Below are 13,697 nucleotides of genomic sequence, written 5' to 3'. Positions count from 1 at the left end.
TCTGCTCACCCCCAGCAACATTTTAGCAGTGTCAGAGAAAAATAAATGGCTGAGAAACCAACTGAGAAAACAGTTACTCCCTGTTAACTATGGGAGTAAACCTGTTCAGAACAACTATCCTCTTTCATTATTTTTAAACCACACATAAGATACACAGAATGTGACCAGCTTCTCAGATGAATGAAGTGCCTGCGACAGACTCTGGGCAGGTGGGTGGGAGAGACTACTGCTTAGGTTGTTGATTCGTGAGTGTCTTTGGTGGGTTCAAACCTTAGGATGAAACTGATCACAAGCTTTATTAACTAGACCTCTTAACTATTTCTGTACTGTCAGCAGCTTTCCCATCTGAAATGTCAATTTATGTGTCAGCCATAGGTAGTATTTTCAAAGATCTTTTTCAGGTGATTTCTAACATGTTTATGAAGCTACTACGTTATCTTTCTCTTTAAAAATTTACAAAACTTTCTGAAATCTATGATGTAGTTGGTACCAGTAATCCTAAGAGCCACTATCATGATAAAGCATGGGTTTATAATAATTATTTTTTAGCCCGTGTTTTCAAAGAAATAGAACAGCATTGACTGTTGACTCTCACCCATCACCAGAAAACACGTTTTAACATCACTTTCTGGCATCATTCTGAATCAGAGAACTGATACAAGGCTGGAAACTCGTAATTTAGGACCATAAGTTTCTTCTTGAGCTTTTCAGGTGGCTCAGTGGTAAAGAACCCACCTGCCAATGTAGGAAACATGTGTTTGATGCCTGGGTTGGGAAGATCCCCTGGAGGAGGAAATGGCAAGTCACTCCAGTATTCTTGCCTGGAGAATTCCATGGATAGAGGAGTCTGGTGGGCTACAGTCCATGGGGTCGCAAAAAGTGGAACATGACTGAGCAGCTAAGCCCATACAAGTTTCTTCTTAGCGAGTTTGCAGGTCATTATACAGCTACATCCTTAGTTCCTTATTTACTTTAGCTTCTGCACATCTCATATGTGTTGCTGCTGCTGCTGCTGCTGCTAAGTCGCTTCAGTCATGTCCGACTCTGTGTGACCCCATAAAAGGCAGCCCACCAGGCTGCCCCATCCCTGGGATTCTCTAGGCAAGAACAATGAAGTACGTTGCCATTTCCTTCTCCAATGCATGAAAGTGAAACGTGAAAGTGAAGTTGCTCAATCGTGTCTGACTCCTAGTGACCCCATGGACTACAGCCTACCAGGCTCCTCTGTCCATGGGATTTTCCAGGCAAGAGTACTGGAGTGGGTTGCCATTGCCTTTAACTTGTCTTAAAAGAGAAGCTACCACATTCATAACCAGTCAGGCAGAGCCAATGCCCCCATGAATGCACCTAATCCTGATTCTGTGTTTTTATTGACCCAGCTGTCCGACACCAGGATGCGATGGGAGTGGCCACGTCACGGGCAACTATGCATCTCACCGCAGGTAGCTCACCGCCTGCTGGGTCAGGCTCCATCATCCCATCCTCTTCAAGGACTTGTCCTCAGCCCTTCTAGAAAGACATTCTCTCCATTGGAAATTGGAGGCTGAGTTAGTTGGGTGTTTGGCTCATTTTGTTTCTCAGAAATAAAGCTAACTTAAATCTTCAGTCTTTCTACTTATGTTGTAAAGAAATTATACTTTTACTATCAAAAATGATTTTCTGATCCTGTGGTGCAGGCTACAACCCAGAAGCTAGTGTTCACCTCAGACTGTGGTCCCGTTTAGCTTTACACGAAACCTAGGTAGGAAGGACAGCAGTGACCGGGCTGACCCTTCACGCTGTGGGGACTTCCTCCCCGGAGCCGGAGGCCGGTGCAGGAGTAAAGAGACAGCGGAGCAGATAGTGAGAGCTCGGCCCTTCCACCCTCCTGCGTCACTGTGTGGCTCGCTGTCCCTCTGGCTGTGGCTTTAACCCTGAGCACCATCCCTCAGGATTCAGACAGAGGGTTCTCTGGGTCGGTCATCACTAGGGTCTGGGTGTCCCTGGGTAAAGCCCCTGGCTTGGTAAATAGCAAACCACAGTCTACGAGAAGTAGTTCAGGTGTCCAAAGCCTGATCCAGCTAACCCGGGTTCAGACCTGGTTCTTTTTTCCAGACCCCTGTCCATGGGTTGAACGTGGGTTTGTTCAGAATCTGAGGCTGCCCCCGGGTCAGGCCTGCGTGTGGCAGCATGTCTTATTTTTGCTTCTCTCCTCCCTCTTCAGTGTTTCTGGATGTCCCCTGGCAGATAAGACCCTGAAATCCCTCATGGCAGCCAACTCTCAGGAGCTCAAGTAAGTGTGGACCCAGCCTCTGCACCTGTGTCTGGCCAGGGTGGTCCTAACCAGGGGCAGATGGCACCTCAGTAAACCACAGCCATGTACCTTCTTACCAAAAGTCCACAACTAAAATCAAGTCCCTGAAATTTAGTTTAGTTCATTTACTGGCCTTGGAAATGTACTGACCTTGAACAAAAGATGAGAATTTTGCATGATGCTGACAGGCGCCCAGTGGTAAGTTGTGGGTCAAATCTCAGGTTATTCCAAAATAAGGTTAAAAAGAAGAAAAGAAGAGTGCAGGCTAACAACAGATACGGTTTCTGCCAAGCACTGGGAAGTAGTTACATATCAGCATTTCCTTTTATTATTATTATTTTTTAATATAAATTTATTTTAATTGGAGGCTAATTACTTTACACTATTGTATTGGTTTTGCCATACATCAGCATGAATGGATTCTTAGCCAAAACCAGTTGTATTTAAGCAAAAAGAGCCCCCCATAATCGGCTCATCCTGTTTTTGAATGCCTGGCTCTGGGACCCACGCTTCTGCCACGCCAACAGGGGCCCAGCTCTGCTTTCATTTTTCCAGGTGTCCTACCCCAGGCTGCGACGGTTCAGGGCACGTGACCGGAAACTATGCCTCCCACCGCAGGTAGGACAGACCCCTGCCCCCAAGATGGAGATCAGAGGGGCAGCAGCATACCATGAGATCACACACTTCTCTCTTGCTTTTTGTTGGGTCCCTGCTTCAGCCTGTCCGGCTGCCCTCGTGCTAGGAAAGGTGGTGTCAAGGTGACTCCTACCAAGGAAGAAAAAGAAGACCCTGAACTCAAGTAAGTGACCTGGCTTTAGGGCAGAAGCCTAACAAGGGTCAGCGGGCAGGACTTGGGATCCAGGTTGGGAGGTGGCTGGGGACCCAGCATCACGAGTGCTGGAACAGCACAGACAGAGCGGTCAGGGGCAGGAGGAAACCTCCCCTTCCCCACCTGTGCTCGCTCGGTTCTCAGATGCTGCAGAAGGAGTACGGGGTTTCTTTTTTCAGTCTGTTTCAAAAGGAAGCCTCCTGGGGATGTGCCCTGGTGTCATCAACATGGTTGTACCTCCCCTGGAACTTCCATTCTGCCTAAGACACAATTTTATCTAAATTGAATTCCCTCCTCTGAGAAATATGCCTCAAGCCTTGGGTGATGGGCTTCCCAGGTAGCCCTAGTGGTAAAGAACCCATCTGCCAATGCAGGAGACTTAAGAGATGTGAGTTCCATCCCTGGGTCAGAAAGATCCCCTGGAGGAGAGCATGGCAATGCACTCCAGTATTCTCACCTGAGAATCCCATGGGCAGAGGGGCCTGGTGGGCTACAGTCCATAGAGTCAGGAAGAATCGGACACGACTGAAGGGAGTTGGCACAATGACATGATAAAGTGGGATGACAGCTCTCTCCTCCAGATAATGCACGACAGTTGCTTAGCTCAGAGCCTGGGGACCATTGTCACTGCCAGGACCCATTGTCTCCCTGGTCGAAGGTAGACAGCATCTACCAGACATCTGGTAAACCCTATCATCTCCCTTAGTTGATTCCTGTGTGATTTGAACTCACCATCGCCTCCTCAATTTGGTCACAGCACCTCACCTGGGTTATCTCATCTCCCCCAGCAGCTAATGACTGTGTTATGTTTCTCTAGATGCCCTGTGATTGGGTGTGACGGCCAAGGTCACATATCAGGTAAATACACGTCCCACCGCACGGCGTCTGGATGTCCCCTGGCTGCCAAGAGACAGAAGGAGAACCCGCTCAATGGGGCACCCCTCTCCTGGAAGCTGAACAAACAGGAACTTCCCCACTGCCCCCTGCCAGGCTGCAATGGGCTGGGCCACGTCAACAATGTGTTCGTCACCCACAGGAGGTGAGCTTTGCTGTCTGTCATGTGGTTGGTATGATTGATTGTCACTTGCTGGGTCGGAGGGAGAGACCCCTCCAAGGTCAGAAATGTTCGAGCAGTGAGCACCTTAGATTTCAAGCAATAAGTCTTGCCAGAGAGATATTAGACCAGTTTGAAAGATGGAAAATGTTCTTTTCTCTATTTCTGAAACTCACTGCTCGACTTTCAGGTACTTTCAAAACTGTGCTTGGGTCTTTTGTCCTCAAATGTTGCTCTTGCCACTGTTTTTCGGATGGTTCTATCTTTCAAGGGTTTGTTTTACTTCTGGGTGGTGAGCCAGAAGGTGGTGACCCAACGACTCTCTGATGTCGTATGGTTGTGAAGCTTCATTTTACTCATTGATGTCATTCCCTTCTGCTCACGAACTGGCTCCATTTCAGACCAAATGGTAGATAGTTTGCAGCTGGGAAGCTATGACTTGTCCCAGCAGCCAGAAAGAAAAGGACACAGCCACTGATAAGTACACAGAGGACGAGAGAGGTTCAGAAAAGTCTTTCTAGCTTCCCAAGTACTCAGCTCCTTATTCACTCAGTGGCATGCACTTCACCCCGCCCGTGGCCAGGAACACTGATCCTAGCCCAGGTGTCGTCCTCATTCCACCTCAAGGAGAGGACCTGGAGGGTTCCTGCATGCTTCTCCGGGCACTGGGCCCTTCCCGTCGTGGGGCTGTGGTTCATGATGCAGATTTAAGATCTGATGAAGCACGAGGGAGTCCTGGAGCTCTGCTCATGGGCAGGATGCAAACACAGCAAAGCTGATTCCATTCCCAGGTGCGTGTCTGTATGTTGGGAAATGAGGTTCTCTTCTCTGAGAGTCACACCTGCTTGTAGAGGAACCTGGACTCTTTATCCTTTAACATTTATTTATTATTTACTGATTTATTTGGCTGTGCTGGGTCTTAGTTGCAACATACAGGATCTTTAGTGGTGGCCTTTGGGATCTATTTCCCTGACCAGGGATTGTACCTGGGCCCAAGTGCCCCTGAACTCTTCCGATGGTTGCTTTTCTGATGGTTCTCAGATGCCTGATCACGTTCACAGCAGCCACACTGTTTTCTGCTGGGTCTACACTGCCATATCCTATTTAGGAAGGACAGTCACAAATCAGGTGAGCCCAGTGGCACACGGGCTCCACAGCGGCCATGCTTCCTTATCACAGACACCGTAATATCCATGTTGACATCAATAATGAAACTTCAATGCTCAACAGTGGGGAGCACATCCCTCAGTTAGAATTCTCTGTAAACGCCTGGATAGTCTTACATGATGACACCAAGGCCTGATGAGGGTGCAGGGACCCTCAGGGCTGTGGATGGAGGAGGAGGAGCTGGAAGAACTGTGTCGGGAAGCTGATGTATCAGGTGTAATGGGGCAAGTGAGCGAGGGTGCCCTGCCATCCAGCTGCTGGCTCAGCCCCAGAGACACCCCTGAACCTGGAGGCAGAGACAGACATGTCCGAGGAGGTCTATTCCCCTGACTCCAGGCCGGGGCCCATGTGCCCCCCACCCGCCCCCCACCACGGTCCCCGAAGCACAGGAAACAGCAGTGGTTCCCCATGCGGGGCTGCTGATCCGTGTGGGCCTGAAGGCTCCTCGAGGACTGGAGCAGGTACTGAGTGACACAGCGCCAAGGGACACGTATGTTATGATTTTGTTTCCACCAAGTGAAAAAACATGTAGCAAAATCCCATTTTTAAAGAGTCAGGTAATTACTCCTCTATAGTTGGAGTCAGTGGCCGTCTCTGGGGGCCAGGAGACAGCTCTTGCTAAGGGGCTGGTGAGGCTTGAAAGCGTGTTCTGTGTTTGCAGGTAAACGCATGGTAAACCCCTCAAGGCTGTTCTTTCAACTGTAGATATGCATTGTGTGTCTCTATGTACAGGCTGTTTATTTTGTAATGTGAAAAAGCAAATTAGGAGCTCAAAAAGTATAGGCTGCAATATTAATGCAGAGATATTATTTTATAGAAGAGAAACAATTAAGAGTTTAGACAAATGAATAATTCAGATTGCACTGCTTTTCAGTCTTGCTACTCAGAGAGCCTGAACGTCACCTGGGGAAATTCTCTTTGAGGTGGAATGCTTTTCTTTTACGCTGTATGGGATTTCATACAAGTAATACAATAAAATGCCTAGCTTATTGCCTGGCACATAATAAGTGTTTGACACAGACTATTTCCTTTCCGTTTTGAACAGTTGTATTAATATATGTGCATATATGCAATAATTCATTACAGTAGGGATGACTTGTGCTGGGATCACACTACTGGCCTACGATGCACCTTTATCTGTCCTGTTCTCGCCCCTAACATCCTGACGTGGTTCGGTTGTCTTTCCCATCTCTGCCAAAGGCCAGCCGCCATCCAGGTTGCTCTGTCCTGGCAGAGAGCCTGTTCCAACTAAGTTCCTCACACTGTTTATTCCTTTAAACCCTCACAAACCCCATGAGCTACAGGCGCTGTGGTTGCCTCCTTTGACAGACAAATCCTTGTGCAGGGAAGTTCAAGAATTGCCCCCGTGCACAGCTCACAGCATCAGGACACAAAGCTCCTCTCCTGAGCTAGGTACCAGCTCACCCCTGGTATTTCCTGGCTCCTTCCAACCACCAGGCAAACACTCCTGCAGATTCCTCTTGGGCATCCTCTAAGGCACGGTCTGTAACTTTTCCCATTTGAGATTCAGCAAAACGAGAACAATTATGAAGGACAGTTACCTGTGCATGACGTCAGTGTTGTATTTGCTGTTTTTGTTTCATCACTAAGTCATGTCTGACTCTTTGCAACCCCACGGACTGCCACATGCCAGACTTCCTTGTCCTTCACTATCTCCTGGAGTTTGCTCAAACTCATGTCCATTGAGTCAGCGGTGCCATCCAACTATTTCATTCTTTGCAGCCCCCTTCTCCTCCTGCCATCAATCTTTCCCAGCATCAGGATTACATGATAAGTACTTTACAACCTTGCTTTGCGTCTTCATGTTACAAACCTCCACTTTGAAAGAATGGCAACTGAGGTGACGAATGGTGTTGTATTAAATACACAAACACACACACACACTCATGGATGTTCGAAGCTGAAAACCAGAAGTCCTGGGACTAAATATAACTCATTTATTACTAGATATAACTGTCATTTTATTGAAGATTATAAATTTATTATACAGGGACGTCCCTCACACAAATGTGTCACCTGCAATTTCATTATAGTTTAAAATTGCCTTCCTGTACTTTCATAGCACTGTGAATTTGGTCCAAGCCATATAAAGCACATCTTTCCTGCCTTTACAAAACATTGCCCAGACCCTGAAGGTGACAGCCGGCCAACCTCCCCTTTCCCTGAGCAGCAAGAACTGAGCCTTGTGGAGGACCTGGCCTCCTCAAAAGAAAAAGGAACTTTAAAAATATTTTCAAGCCCCAGTTTTCTTAAATTTAGGATTTGTTTCATATCCTTGGAGATACAAAATACCCAGTGGCATTTTTAAAAAATTTTCTTGGCCCCGCCACAAGCATGTGGGATCTTAGTTCCTCCACCAGGATGGAGCCTGTGCCCCTGCGTTGCAGGCTCGGACTCTTAACCCCTGGCCCACCACGGAAGCCCCCAGTGGCATCTTTAGGCCGGAGTCTTGCATCTTTTGTGAACTCTACTCGATGTCAGTCCCGTGGCTGTGGGGCTTCACTGACCATCCACACAACCGCTCCTCTCACCCCGCGTTGTCTGGATAACCCAGACCCTCAAGGGAAGAGTCAGAGAACTCTCTGGAGGCGTTAACATCCATCTTGTTCCCAGCCTCCCGCAGGTCACTTTTAAAGTCCCATTTACCAGCTAGACAGTAATCCTGTTTGTGACCCTTTTCTCAGAACACAGTAGGTGACATAAAACAAGACAGACTGGCAAAAACTTCCCAGAAAAAGAAAGAAAGATAATGCAGCTTATAGAGGCCACTCTTTTTTTTTTTCACATCTTCTTTCTTTTTTTTATTGGAAGATAATTGCTTTATAATATTGTGCCAGTTGAGGCCACTGTTTACATGAGCAGTTTCCAAAACAGAATATCATGGTTACAGTTCAGTTTCTGCTTCTCCATTATTTTATTTCCCGTGTAAAATATTTCATAATTTATCAAGTCTCGGAAAACCACACAGCCTTCCTTTTACATGTAGTAAAATACATATCTAGTATTATTTCGTATCATCTTAATATAGAATAATTTTAAATTCTTCAAAAAATGCATGCACTCTACAAGCATTTACTAAGGGTTTTGCTTCAGAAATATCCTCTTTCATTCTACCAAATGTCCTAATCTTTGGATGGAAAATGATTGTTTCATGAATAATTAGTAACCAAATTTCCGTGGGAAAAAATATTTTCAATGGTTGATTATTATAATTTTTAAATTTTATTTCAAAGTTGTTGATCCAAAAATATAACAAATGACAAAAAATTAATGGCTGCTTAGAACAAAAAATCATCTCATCATGTCCAACAGAAAACATGTTTTGTTCAATGTTGTCATTATCATTTTGGTGCAATTTAAATAAAACAGATGAAAGAAGCAGGCCTGAATGGAACAGCTTTGTAAGAAAGATATATAAACAGTCTACAGGACAGTACACTGCGAGCAGTGAGGGCACCTAAATGTGCCGGCAGCCCCTCCTTTTATTTTACTGTCAGGTACCTGGCTCAGCGGTAGAGAACCTGCCTGCCAATGCAGGAGTCGTGGGTTCGATCCCTGGGTTGGGAAGATCTCCTGGAGAAGCGAACGGCTACCCGCTCCCGTATTCTGGCCTGGAGAATTCCACAGACTGTATAGTCCATGGGGTCTCAAAGAGTTAAACGTGGACTGAGCGACTTTCACTTTCACTGCTTTTGTTTTAGGAGATATTGTTATCTGCACAGAGACTGCAGATTATAATGTAATGAATAGGCAGGCAAAGACCTAAAGAGTATGTAGTGAATACAAAATTTTAATTTTTCTAAGAAATAGTATGGGTTTCACCCACTGGTGTAATTTTCACTTTCACAGCTTGTCTGGATGTCCTCTCAATGCACAAGCCATCAAGAAGGGCAAGGTCTCTGAAGAACTAATGACCATCAAGGTCAAAGCATCTGGAGGTAGGAGGACAGGGTGGGGCCACGACCCCCAAGGTTTGGCCCCCCAAGGGGCCCACATCCAAACCCTGCTCCATGCTGGAAGTGCTATTTGAATGGGCAAGAAAGACGCTTCCCTGAAATTTGAACTAAGCTATAACTTTCTCTAAAAAACAATGTCTTGGTTTTTTCCTTATTTTTTAATAAGGATGTCCAACAAAGAAAATCGGGCAATGATGCTGGATGAATTAGGGTACACTGGTTGAACTTTTGTCCTTCAATCTTAAAATGACAGTTTTTGTATGAGCCTGCATGTGTGTGTGTTCCTGGTATGCGCCCTCTTTCAAATTTCAAGGTCTGGGCACCCATGTTTGAATCCTTCCTTACCTTTTGTCCTACACCCAGAATGATATTTTTATGGTGAATCCAGATGGTTTAATTCAGCATCTCTGTCTCTATTTCCCTGCATGCTTTCCCATGATCGACCCCTGACACAGTGGCTAAGCCATCCTCCTTACTGGAATCTTCTCATGTCCCTCTGATTTCCAAGTACTTTTCTTGAGTTCTCATCAGTGTTTTCTCAGGCTTGCGTTCTTCTCTTTCAAGATCATCCTAAGGCATCTGGGGAACAGAGGCGAAGTCATTACTTGGCTTTATCGATTTTAGTCAATGGCATCTTTGGAACTCAGTTCTACACGAGTCTGAAAGCATTGCTCCATCTTTTAAATCCCTGCGTGACTCTTAGAAACAGTGGCTTGTTTCCAGGCTGTGCTTCCATGCACAATATGCCTCGTGCACCTTGCACATCCTCCTGTTGTAGGTGTGTAACATTTGCCCCAGGGGCGGCCCTAGGAGTAGAGTTGCTGGGCCGTGGAGCCTGTGAGGCCCAGCTTCAGTAGGTGATACACCGTTGTTCCAGAGCAGTGACCCAGGAGGGTCCCAGAGCCTGTACCTCTTCACATAAACTGTCGATTCCCACCCAGCCTGCTTCCAGGCATTGATCTTACTAAATCTAAACGCTGGTGATCACATTTATCCTGCTGAATTGTCGTCTTCTGGTTTAGAGTCATCATTCTGGACTGTTGAGATGACCTTAAATCCTGCTTCTGGCATCTGAATATCAGCCACTATTCCTAACTTTTAAAATCTTTAAAATGCACTCATATTCCTCCTATAAAAGAATGACGGGAAGAACCCCGTTCATTGAGAACCTGTTGTCTGTTCAGCACTTTATGTTTTTTTGTGTTAATTCTCACAGCATTTTATTGAAGCACGAGGAGGTGAAGTGACTCAACTTCAAGAACAAGGGTCAGACAGTGTTCAGACTCCAAAGCCACACCGCCCCCACACCACATTTGCTTCTGATTAAAGTCCATGAAGAAGTCAAGCTATGGGTCCCTGGGCTTGAACCCACCTGCCAGGACCCCCTCTGCCTCTAATAGTGGCTCCCTACATTTGGTCACTAATCAGCACAGTCCAGGTGCTCCTGTCCTGGTAGCATTGTGCACAAGAGGACTCACAGGCCTTGGATCTCAGGTCCGCCCTGCCCCTTCCCTTGGCCCCAGCCAGGTGATGTGGTCGTGTCGGTGGTCAGTGAGCCTCCTTTAGCCCCTGTGAGGCTCTGGCCTTCTTCGTGGGAGGGGTGATGACACCTGCCCCACAGGGTCCAGCCAAGTTCCAATGAGACCTTACTTGTGAACCCATCTGGCAGCAGACCTGGAACACAGCAGAGCTACATTGAATGCTGGGGCATTTCTTACCAAGGGAGTCCATCCTACAACACTTTGAACCCACTTTCTTAGAATCTTGGACATGGATTTGGGTAAAAATTCAACATTTCAAGTTAAAGTCTCACTTTCATTCGCCAAGTTATGTCTGACTCTTCGCAACCCCATGGACTGCAGCACACCAGGCTTCCCTGTCCCCCACCATCTCTGGAGTTTGCCCAAGTTCATGTCCATTGTATTGGTGATGCCATCCAACCATCTCATCCTCTGTTGCCCTCTCCTTTTGCCTTCAATCTTTCCCAGCATCAGGGTCTTTTCCAATGAGTTGGCTCTTCGCATCAGGTGGCCCAAGTATTGAAGCTTCAGCTTCAACATCAGTCCTTCCAATGAGTATTCAGGGTTGACTTCCTTTAAGATTGACCGGTTTGATCTCCTTGCAGTCCAAGGGACTCTCAAGAGTCCTCTAGCACCACAGTTCAAAAACATCAATTCTTGGGCACTCTGCCTTCTTTACGGTCCAGCTTTCACTTAGCAAACCACACATTAAACATAGATGGACTCACATTTGTCAGTCTTCTTTTTTCATTTTGAACTAAAACAATCTGACTTTTTACAGGTATAGAGAGTGATGAAGAAATTAGGCATTTGGATGAAGAAATAAAGGAACTCAACGAGTCCAACCTTAAAATTGAAGCCGATATGATGAAACTCCAGACACAGGTAAAAAGAAATAAAGAGGGAAGGGGATAAGGATGGGACAAGACCCACTTGGTGCCCTGTCCTTCCGAAATCTGCTTCCACATTCCCAAGTTCTCTCCCTTTCAGATCACGTCCATGGAGAGCAACTTAAAGACCATCGAGGAGGAGAACAAGCTGATAGAACAGAACAATGAGAGCCTGCTGAAGGAGCTGGCGGGGCTCAGCCAGGCCCTCATCTCCAGCCTTGCAGACATCCAGCTCCCACAGATGGTCAGTCTGAGGCCACGGCTCTCTCCCCATGCCCCCAGGCTCCCTCCCAGGGCTAGAGCAGAGGGGTGGCTTGGGCTGGTCACTCAGTCCTTCCACTTGTGTGCAGTTTCCACATGTCCAGGGGCTGTTCAGTTTGAGCCATCAGGTCAGGGAGAGGAGGTGCCCCAGCACACAGAGAGCAGGAGGTGAACAAACCTGACTGTGGATCCCATCATCACCTGGAAGGACAGAGAAAGGGGGAAAAGAGCCTGCCTCTGACTCTCAGAAGGGGAATGTGGACAAAGGGGTTAGAGGATGAAAGAGGACAATTCCCACCAGACAGCTGCCCCCCCACCCCCACATCCCTTCCATCCCAGCTCAGGGTGGTCTGGGGAAGCTTCTGGCACGAGCAGGGCCTCCTCTCCCCTGCCTGGCCTGCACCCCCTTCCACAGACGAGGTCTCTGTGCTGAGCTCATGCACACAGGAGCTGAGGCTGAGACCCATCCTCGGGAGAAGGGGTGCAGAAGGGGTGCAGCTGGGAGGGGCCTGACCCGGTAGCCAGACCTCCACCCTATGTGGCTCCAAGCTTTTCCCAAAGTATAGACAGTCGGTCGGCCTTCCCAGATGGCACTAGTGGTAAAGAACCCACCTGCCAATGCAGGAGATGTAAGAGACGTGGGTTCAACCCCTGGGTTGGGAAGATCCCCTGGAGTAGGGAATGGCAGTCCATTCCACTATTCTTGCCTGGAGAATCCCACAGACAAAGGAGCCTGGTGGGCTACAGTCCATGGGGTCTCAAAGAGTGGGACACAACTGAAGGGACTTGGCACATAGACACAGATAAGTGGTCACACTCACCCCGCTAGCTGAGTGAAGAGTGAGCAGACCAGCCCACCACACACTCACCCCTGACTCCCCCTGAACTCCGACCGCCTCACAGGTCCCCTCACCCCTCCCCAGGCTCCAGGGTCAGAATACCACACCCCGTAGACCTGCTTCCCCTTTCCCGGCAGCCCAGGTCCCGTGACTGGAGCCCCGTGTTCTGTCCTCCTTCAGGGGCCCATCAGCGAGCAGAATTTCGAGGCGTATGTCAACACGCTCACAGACATGTACAGCAATCTGGAGCGGGACTACTCGCCGGAATGCAAAGCTCTGCTGGAGAGCATCAAGCAGGCAGTCAAGGGCATCCACGTGTAGACCGCAGTGCCCCAGCCCTGGGGAGCCCTGCCAGCCTCACAGACGCACCTGGAGGGGCTCCAGGCCACCCGGGCAGGCAGTGGCCATACTGCATTTACAATTGCAACATTGCACTAATTTCCCCCCTCCCCCCAGCTGACGTGAAAAGGAAAGAAAAACTATGATAGACTCTGGATGAAAAAGCAATGCAGTCAAATATTAGATCTTATTTATTTTCATATGTTTTCCTTTTATTCCTTCATTGCACTCTTTTGGGTTTTTTTTTGTACAGTATATGTAAAATAAATGTGACATTTTTATATTTTATTTATTTCTAATCAAAGAGTTTTTTATCTTTTAACTGCATTTTGAAGTCTGCCATATTTTTACAAGTGTGTTTATTAATTTATTTTCCAATAGAATTTAAATATTAGAAATACTATTCTCAAATCACATATCTGGCTGGGTTTAAAGGAGAAGACAAAAAAAATATGAAGGAAAATCCTTGTCTAAGGACTGCACTGTGGACCAGTTTAATTGTTATTGCACACTCTACCCCCCACCCCC

General features: G+C 47.3%; 1 protein-coding gene across 3 annotated transcripts in view; it reads left to right on the top strand.

Annotated features, from left to right (window-relative positions):
* The window catches only part of ST18 (ST18, C2H2C-type zinc finger), an 88,895-nt gene extending 75,465 nt beyond the window's left edge, over window positions 1-13,430 (top strand). For 2 of the 3 annotated variants that reach the window (XM_027560968.1, XM_027560967.1), the window contains exons 13-21: window positions 1,380-1,442; window positions 2,204-2,272; window positions 2,849-2,911; window positions 3,012-3,092; window positions 3,940-4,161; window positions 9,214-9,302; window positions 11,622-11,725; window positions 11,831-11,974; window positions 12,968-13,430. In XM_027560968.1, coding sequence (XP_027416769.1) covers window positions 1,380-1,442; window positions 2,204-2,272; window positions 2,849-2,911; window positions 3,012-3,092; window positions 3,940-4,161; window positions 9,214-9,302; window positions 11,622-11,725; window positions 11,831-11,974; window positions 12,968-13,315 — 1,183 coding nt within the window. In that variant the 3' untranslated portion in view covers window positions 13,316-13,430. The remainder of the gene's footprint in view (window positions 1-1,379; window positions 1,443-2,203; window positions 2,273-2,848; window positions 2,912-3,011; window positions 3,093-3,939; window positions 4,162-9,213; window positions 9,303-11,621; window positions 11,726-11,830; window positions 11,975-12,967) is intronic. The other variant, XM_027560969.1, reaches the window with a different exon arrangement.
* Window positions 13,431-13,697: the final 267 nt, after the last annotated feature.

This window comes from Bos indicus x Bos taurus, chromosome 14, assembly GCF_003369695.1.
Source record: "Bos indicus x Bos taurus breed Angus x Brahman F1 hybrid chromosome 14, Bos_hybrid_MaternalHap_v2.0, whole genome shotgun sequence".
Lineage (NCBI taxonomy): Eukaryota > Metazoa > Chordata > Mammalia > Artiodactyla > Bovidae > Bos > Bos indicus x Bos taurus.
Note: the sequence above shows the minus strand (reverse complement) of the source record. Positions and strands in the feature narration are given on the sequence as shown.